The sequence below is a fragment of the Balaenoptera musculus genome, chromosome 9 (genome assembly GCF_009873245.2).
Source record: "Balaenoptera musculus isolate JJ_BM4_2016_0621 chromosome 9, mBalMus1.pri.v3, whole genome shotgun sequence".
NCBI classification, from domain to species: domain Eukaryota; kingdom Metazoa; phylum Chordata; class Mammalia; order Artiodactyla; family Balaenopteridae; genus Balaenoptera; species Balaenoptera musculus.
This window is the reverse complement of record NC_045793.1, coordinates 24,170,099-24,178,356: the sequence shown is the minus strand read 5'-3', so window position 1 is coordinate 24,178,356 and position 8,258 is coordinate 24,170,099. Positions and strand designations below refer to the sequence as shown.

Genomic DNA, 8,258 nt, shown 5'->3' with positions numbered 1-8,258 from the left:
CTTGTGTGACGGGGGCCAAATGACCTTCCCTTGGGTCTCGTGCCCACGTCTGTCTACTGCGAGAAGGGTGCCCTGAGAAGATCTGCCTGTGGGCCTTCGTGGCTTCGTTCTTATGACTTCTCGAGGGATTTGCTCTCGGAGATGACTTAATAATCACTCAGGGTCCCAGCAGTAAACTAAGGGAGTTCCCTGGTGGCCAGGTGGTTGGCATTCCGGGCTTTCACTGCCATGGCCCGGGTTCAATCCCTGGTTGGGGAGCTGAGATCCCACAAGCTGCACAGTGCAGCCAAAAAAAAAGGCTTTAACCTAAGAGTTGTTAATGAACAGACTATGTACAGAAGGCAGAGTTAGGAGAACCAGTGAGGAATAGTGAAGTCCCCAGGCACCAGCAGCAGGGGAAACTGGCTACCGTCGCAGGCCTGAAGGGGAAAAGGGAGCAAGCAAGAGCTGGAGGCCTGGCACGGGGCCCCAGACACACATGGTGGCCATAGGGGGGTGTGGCCCTTATCAGAGCCATGAGGAAGTGGGAAGTTTATGTGCTTCCCCCACCCTCTCTTCCCACTCTCCAGTTCCCTGTTGGTGTGTCTCATTGGCTGATCCCAGCTGGGAGCCAGAGAGCAGAGATGCCCAGGTGACAGTCTTTCAGGGTCAGCCTCCTGGAGTTCAGAGCCGGGCAGAGGATTGAGAATGGATCTAAGTGGGAATAAGCAGAATGATGAGGGTAATTTATGAGTGTTCCTGTTGACCTTCATTCCTGCGGAACCTTTTGTGATTGGTTGTTCTCATCATGAATGTTTCCATATGAAAGCCCCCAAGTATATTCATAAGCCATAGTGGGCAGAATGGCCCCCGTGACTGCTGGTTTCCTGGGACCCTCTCTCTGCCTCCTTTCTACCTGATACCAAAGGAGTTTGTTTCATTCACCCAAATATACAAAGCAACGCATACCTATAGAGTGTGTACTGAGGTGGGCACTGCTGAGCACTAAATGAATTCATTTCTTCCACAGTGTTTCCCTAGGGGGAGCAAGGACATTTAGAATTAGGAGGTTTTTAAATTGTGTGCAGCCCAGAGGAGTGACCAGGCTGACTGGGAGTCCTCCTAGCAGACCTGGGGCCAGAGCTGAAATCGTGACCTGCCCTTATCACAGGGCTGTACCTAGGCAGGTTGAGGGCAGTGCCGTGGGTCCCTTTTGCTCCCTCTAAATGACTCCTCTTTAAAGATAAGGCTCATTTAGGGTGGCCTAGCTCCTTGCTGCTCAAGTTGTGGCCCACGGACTTGCAGCATGAGCATTGTTAGCTTGTTAGGAAGGCAGAATCTCGGGCCCCAGCTCAGGCCCACTGACACAGCATCTACATTTTAACAAGATTCCCCAGCTGATTAGTACGCACGATAAAATTTGAGAAGCGCTGCCCTTCACTATATTAGATTGTGTACTCTCAGTTGTAACCTAATTGAAATTCCTTCACAAACCACCTGCTACCACTGTCCCCTTGCTGTTGAGTGTAGTGAGACCCTGCTTTTTACCAGCTTTACTCCGGCCACCAGTTGGCTGGAGAACGTGTGTGGTGGAGAGGACTGGAAGATTACCCACCACCGAGCATCACTGCTTTAACTTCGTATTTGAAGCCAAGGTGGAGGTCATGGTCTGGTAGGCAGTCGGCCCCCAGTCAGGACTTCATCTGGTCCTTCTCAGGCCCAAACCCAGAGCTGGCAATGACAGGGAAGTGGTCCTTTTCTTCAGCCTTTTTGTTTAGAATACAGAGCTCTTCCCTTTAGGTCACTTGTCCGTGTCAGCTCATCTTGGAAGGCCATCCTCTTCACTGATCTGGACTCTGTGCTTTCTGGTCTTGTAGATACACTGTTTAGAGTTAACAGGTCTGCCTGTGTTGAATGTGAAACAGTCCCTGGAGTTAGCTTTGAGTCCACAGGGGTGTCTCTTAGAAGCCACAGGCAGGCATGCACCCAGGCCCAGGTACAGATAGAACCAAGGACTCAAAACACCTCCAGTGGCCTTCATCTCTCCCCTCTCCTGCCCTCTGCATAACTGCTTCCTTTCTGCTCTCTCCCTGCACCACGGACCCCTCTGCTTTCCCTTCCCAGGCTACGTGGTAGAGCACACCACCTGCCACCCCTGTCAAGGACCAGCTGCTCTTGGGGGGCATGGTGGGTAGCTCTAAAGATCAGAAGTACTCTGGCTCTGATTCTGGCAGGTGGAGTGTTAGGATGCAAGGAAGGGAAGAGGGGAGCAGTGGGAGATGCCGGCAGTGGATTCTACAGGGGACAGAGGCAGCTGTGAGGAAGGCCTAGCTCACCAGAACCCATGTGGTCCCCAGGATACCAGCAGAGGAAGCAAACTGGTTTTTTCTGATCACCTATTAGCTGCCCAGCACCATGCTAATCACTTTACATGTTATCTCCTTTCATCTTCACGCATAAAAAAATCCCTATGAGAGTACTATTAACTCCATTTTGCAGATGGAAAAACTGAGGCCCCAAAGAATTCCATTACCTGACCAAGGCTACAGAACCAGAGGTGAAGAGGCTGGAATTCAGCCTATGGATCTTTCCACCCTACTACACTGTCCCTGCCACACCTGGGCCAGGGCCACAGTCAGTATCACGGATTGAACAAAGTGCCTGCTGTGAGCCTGGCCAGCCTGGTGCCATCACAGGTGGCTATGGAAATGTCCCTGGTTCCAGAAGAACAGGATTTTCAAACATGGCCCATTGGACACGCTCACTCAGATTCTGCTCCGCTCAAGTTAAATATGGCCAATGTTGGCTGACCAACAGTGCCCCTTGATGGGAGAGGCAGGGCCAGGTGAAAGGCCAGGCAACCTGGTCTCCTGAGACAGGTCAGCGGGTGGTGAGTCAGGGGGCTATATACAGCCTGTGGCCACCGCCAGCAGTGCTGCAAAAACTCAGCTGATGAAACCCCCTGTAAGCCCCTCTCTGAGCCCCTGCCGGGCTCTGAGAGGAGCACATCAGCCCTCCTCAGGGAGGGGCCCTCACTTGGCAGGTCCCTGGACCAGCATTGTGCACGGTCTGTTCCAGCTCTCATGGCGAGGCCTGGGGCCTAGGCTCATGGGCTATATTGAGGGCTGAGTCACCAGCCTGTGCCTGGGCAGGCTGACTGACCGGCTGGCTGGGGCCTGAGTCAGGCCCTGATTTATCCTGGAGAGTAACGGGCTCTGGTTTCTGGGGCAGGCAGGGTGAGAAGGGTACCAGGAACCATCCTGGGCACTGGGCACCCTCTGCCGACCATCCACTCACTCCTCTGGGGCCAAACACACACACACGTCTCGGAGAGAGGGAATGAGAAGGGGGAGAAGGGAGTTGTTTGTCCACTCGCTGGCTTCCCTCTGAACTCCACCCACCTTAAGCGAGGCCCTCAAGTTACTGGGGGACCTCAGGTAACGCCCACAAAACAGGACTGTGAGCCATTAGGGTTTGTGAAGGGCTGTCAGCTCCAGGCAAACCGGCTTTACCCCTTTCTCTTCTCCCCAGAGGCTCAGGGAGAGGAATCCATCCTTTCTTGGATCTATACCTCAGTTTGTTCATCACTGAACCCTGAGCTGGCACCTCAGGTTGGGTGTCAGAAGTCTGCCTTTTTATACACACACACACACACACACACACACACACACACACACTTCCCTTATGAAACCCAGCTACATGTCATGTGTCCCCAGGAGGTGGACGTCTCTCCACAGGAGAGCTCAGCCTCTCAAGTAGACAGACAGCACTGATGCCTGATGGTTGGTTTTGGCCATGGTATAAAGGTGGCATGGGGGAATGAGAGTTCTGGAGATAGGGAAGGGGGTGCCAACAGGAGGGTGGAATTCCTAAGCACCTCATCACAGGCAGCCGACAGAACATGAGCCGCAGGGCCCAAGCTATTTATATCTCGCCTGTCACTATCAGGGCCCCCAGAGCTCCCCCCTCTTAAGTCATGCACAGCAGGTCCCTTTTCTGTTTCTGGTCCCTTCTCTACTCCTCCCCCTCCCTCAGTAATGAGAAGGGAAAGAAATCATTCATGGACCCCTTTCACCATAAGCACTGCCCCCCACTAAGCTCCTGAACTTCTTCCCAATCTCTATAACAAGGACTGCCCTCATTCTGCCCCCAAAGATGCCCACTCTCCCTGTCCTTTTCACTGGGCCTGGTGGGGGAAGAGGAATAAGGTCAAATGATTCACCAGAAACTTGCCAAATTTCAGTCATCACACAGCTTGAGCTGGGGCCCAAACTTATGGGTCCAGAAGGATGGGAAAGCTGAGGAAGTTTGGCCTAAAGGGGGTGCCAGGAGGTGTGGAATCCATGTATCCTACAGAATTGCAGAATATATATTCTTTTAATATAAAGTATGTTCTACAGCTCTTTCACCTCATCCCAGGCCAGCTCCTCTGTTTGAGTGCCTCAGTTTCCCTGCTGTCAGCTGCCCTTGGCTTACCCTGAGCCCAGCCTTGCCCAGGCATCCTGGCTGGCTCCTTGGGGCTCTCCCTGCCCACCAGCCCCCGTCACGTTTCCCCTTGACTACTCTGGGCAGGGCTCTCTCTGTCTCTGTCTGGTTAACCTGCCTTTGACTGGAAGGATCTGCCCTGTGACCCAAATGGGCACATCTCCCAGGGGGCTCCCTGGTACTACAGGGCAGAGGCTCTCCCTCCCCTCTCATCACCTTGGTTGAGTCAGACTTTGGTGGTGGGGGGGGAGCACAGTGTGACTCACTGGTTGCTCTTTTCCTGAGCTCAGCTTCATTCTGAGAGGATGAGGACAAAGGGCTGGTGACAGGGACACTGAGTCAGGGGTAGACGCAGTCCTTCCCCTGGGACCCTGGGTTTGGGCTTCAAATGAGACTTTTCTACCTGTAAAGTGGGGCACCCTCACCCCAAGCCTTCTCCCTAATTGGCGTGGGCAGTGTCGTTACTTCCTCTCAGTCTGTCTGCGCACAAGCACACACCCTTCCCTTCCCTGTCCGCAGGTGGACAATACCCTGGGCTAGGAGCCAGGACTCCCAGGCCCTGTGAACAGCCCTGACACCAAACAACCCAGAAGATTCTGTCAACACCAGATCAGTGTGTTCTGCCCTAACCACTGGCCTCAGTTTCCCCTTGTGTCTCTTTAGTCCTGCGGGGCGGGGGTATATTTCATCTCTAACCGACGAAGCTTAGTTTTGGGGTGTTGGGAGACCTCACTCCCCCCATTTTCCAGCTCCGCTAGTCATCTCTCCACCGCGGCGGCTCCGGGGCCCTGGCCTCCCCGGGGCAGCAGACCCGGGCCGGGGGCGAGGGCCCCCCTCCCGCCTGCGGGCCGCGTGGGGGAGGGGAGGGAGGGAGGCGGGGCCGGCGGGCTCGGCTCGGCCCCCACCCGCGGGCCGGGCGGCATTCCTGGGAGGCCGGCGCTCTGACGTGGAGCCGGGGGCCGCAGGCGCGGCGGGGGGAACGCGGCCCGGGGGCTTCTTAAACCCCCCGCCCCAGCCCGGCCCGCACTTCCAGGGCACCGCTCCGCCCCCGGAGGGAGAGAGAGAGAGAGCGCGGCCGAGGAGCCGAGGAGGCCCGCCGAGTCCCGCCAGCCAGGGGCGCGAGAGAAGTTGAGAGCCGCGCAGCGCAGAGCCGCGAGTCCCGCGATCGCGCCCCGACAGCGCCTCGAGCCCGAGCCCAGCCAGCCCCGAGCCGGAGCCCAGCCGGCAGCGCAGCCCCCGCCCCAGCCCGCGCCAGCATGATGAACAACAGCGGCTACTCCGAGGCCCCCGGCCTCGGCCTGGGCGACGAGGCGGACGACATGCCGTCCACGGAGAAGGACCTGGCGGAGGACGCGCCGTGGAAGAAGATCCAGCAGAACACTTTCACGCGCTGGTGCAACGAGCACCTCAAGTGCGTGGGCAAGCGCCTGACCGACCTGCAGCGCGACCTCAGCGACGGGCTGCGCCTCATCGCGCTGCTCGAGGTGCTCAGCCAGAAACGCATGTACCGCAAGTTCCACCCGCGCCCCAACTTCCGCCAGATGAAGCTGGAGAACGTGTCCGTGGCCCTCGAGTTCCTCGAGCGCGAGCACATCAAGCTCGTGTCCATCGGTCAGTGCGGGCGGGCAGGGGGAAGTGCCCCGAGGAGGGGCTGGCCCACGGGGACAGAGGACTCAGGTGCTGGGTGGGCGCGCGGGGAGCCGAGAGAGGGCAGAGAGAGCCCCGGCGCCGGGAGGGGACCCTGTCCCCGCTCTCCCGCCCGCCGACGCAGGCCCCCTCGGGTCCTACCTTCGCACCCCTCTCTGGTCGGCTGGCATCCCGAGGGGGCTCCGGGGGAGTCCAGACCCGACAGTTTCTGAGCCCTCCAGCTTCAGCCTCCCTCGCACACTCTCACCAACCCGCCTCTCCCCTTCGTCCCCTTTCCTGCCACCCGCACCCCCAGCCCAGGCTTGAGAGGACAGGGCCAATGCCCATTACTGATTCCCGGGGGCACCTCCCCCCAAACAAAGCAAATGGCTTCCCAGCCTCCCAGCACCTCCACCGGGGAGGAGCGGCTGAAGGCGGGTCCCAATCGCTGCCCGATCCCAGGGAGCAGGGGGAGAGCTGGTGGCCGGGCGGGCGTGGGGCCCGGGTCCCCCGCGGGCATATGTTCTCGGCAGCTGGGTTCAGGCCCAGGGGCCAGGGCCGGCAGGGCCCAGCCTCGGAAACCTAAAAAGGCTCTGAGCGAGCTCCGAGAGCCTTAACCCCTGCCTGTCCTCCACCAGCTTCAGCCGGCCGGGGAGGGGGCTCCCTCGGTCCACGCCCGGCCCCCGCCCACCCCCTAAGCCCCGATTGGCTGCAGCTCAAATGGTCTGGGCTGAGGGGAGGAAGGGAAGGCCTGAAAAAGGGAGGAAGTCATTGAGTGTAACCAGATTTGGAAGGTGTGTCAGCGCTGGGTGGGGGTGGGGAGGCACCCCAGGCTTGGGAGCTGGGGAACCCGGGATGGGCTCTGAGAGGGTAGGAGCTGGCCCTCCCCTCACAGCCCTGCCGTCATCCCTGCAGGCCGGGGGCCTGGGGCAGAGCCCTACCCCTGTGGCGAGCTCCTAAGAGCCCCGATGGGATTTGCAGGAAAGGGCCCCTTGGCGGGGTGCACCCCAGGGCCGCAGGAGGGGAGTTTCACAGGGCGTCCGGTGCCCCCCAGGCTGCCCCAGAGACTTCTTCAGATGATGGAAGGTCTGTCCACCTCCTCTCTCCCTCGGGGCATCTCTAGGCCTCCGGAATTAGCAGCTGAGCTCAGTCCGGGGCCCTTTGCCCCGGCCAGTCCCCTCTCTAGGCCTTACCCCCTCCTGCCCCAATACTGCCCCCCACCCCACCCGCTCTGGCCTGGAAATAGCCCTGCCACTGTGACACAGCAGATGTCTCTGAGCTTTCCAGAAGGACAAGCCTGAGGACAGGGCGTGGGGAGGGGCCCTGGTGTGTGTAGTGGGAGTGAGGGCTGCTTGAGAGCGCGTGGGGTTGTGGGGGGCCGGGGTCAGAGAGGAGTCAGCCCTGGGCCTGTCAGCCCCCAGCAGCTGGGATTTCACGGACTGGACTGACGGTCCCAGGTGGGGTCTCGAGGGGAGAGAGAGCCTGGGGCCTCACCAAGACTTCGTAGGAAATGGCTCAGCCTTCCCCTCCCCTCCCCGCTGCGGGGCGCTCGGCCCCTCTCCAGGCCTCGTCCTTCCTGAGAGCACACCTCTCCCCTCCCCCATGGTGGTGCCTGGCTCCGGCCCCTTTGGCTCAGCTGTGCGTGGAGAGGCCGGCTCAGAACAGAGGGGGAAGAAGCAAAAGCTGCTTTGGGGGCGGGAGGGAGCCCTCCTTTCCCATTCCTGCAGGGAATTGTTCCCCATTTGGGCCAAGTGGCTCGCTCCCGCCGCCCGATGAGATAAGCTGTCAGCAATTCAGCTGCTGGGCCTGAGGCTGAGGCTGAGGCTGGATGGGAGGGGGCACAGGCGGCAGGGGCTGCCCAACCCGGAGAAGGTGTAAGGGGTGGTTCCCCGCCAGGCGGGCATCGTGCTTCCTCTAGTTTCCTCTGTCCCGCTAAGTGGTAGGAAGGGGCTGGGGCGGGGGCCGTCTCTGGGCATCGTCTCAGGACTGAAGCTGAGCATCTGGGCACCTGGGAGGAGGTCAGAACGGCTCCCCACATCCTTTTCTAGGAGTGGGGCGGGAGCTGGGGGTTGAGCAGTCCCCCTGAAGGAGGTAGGGGTACTCAGCCGGGGTGGAAGGAGCTGTGTGGCCTCCTTACCCCACCAGCCCCTCAGCCCCTCCGAACAAAG

General features: G+C 59.3%; 1 protein-coding gene across 2 annotated transcripts in view; it reads left to right on the top strand.

The window, feature by feature from the left end:
- Positions 1–5,481: 5,481 nt before the first annotated feature.
- FLNC (filamin C) overlaps positions 5,482–8,258 on the top strand; it is a 28,200-nt gene continuing 25,423 nt past the window's right edge. For both annotated transcript variants that reach the window (XM_036863508.1, XM_036863507.1), the window contains exon 1: positions 5,482–6,075. In XM_036863508.1, coding sequence (XP_036719403.1) covers positions 5,721–6,075 — 355 coding nt within the window. In that variant the 5' untranslated portion in view covers positions 5,482–5,720. The remainder of the gene's footprint in view (positions 6,076–8,258) is intronic.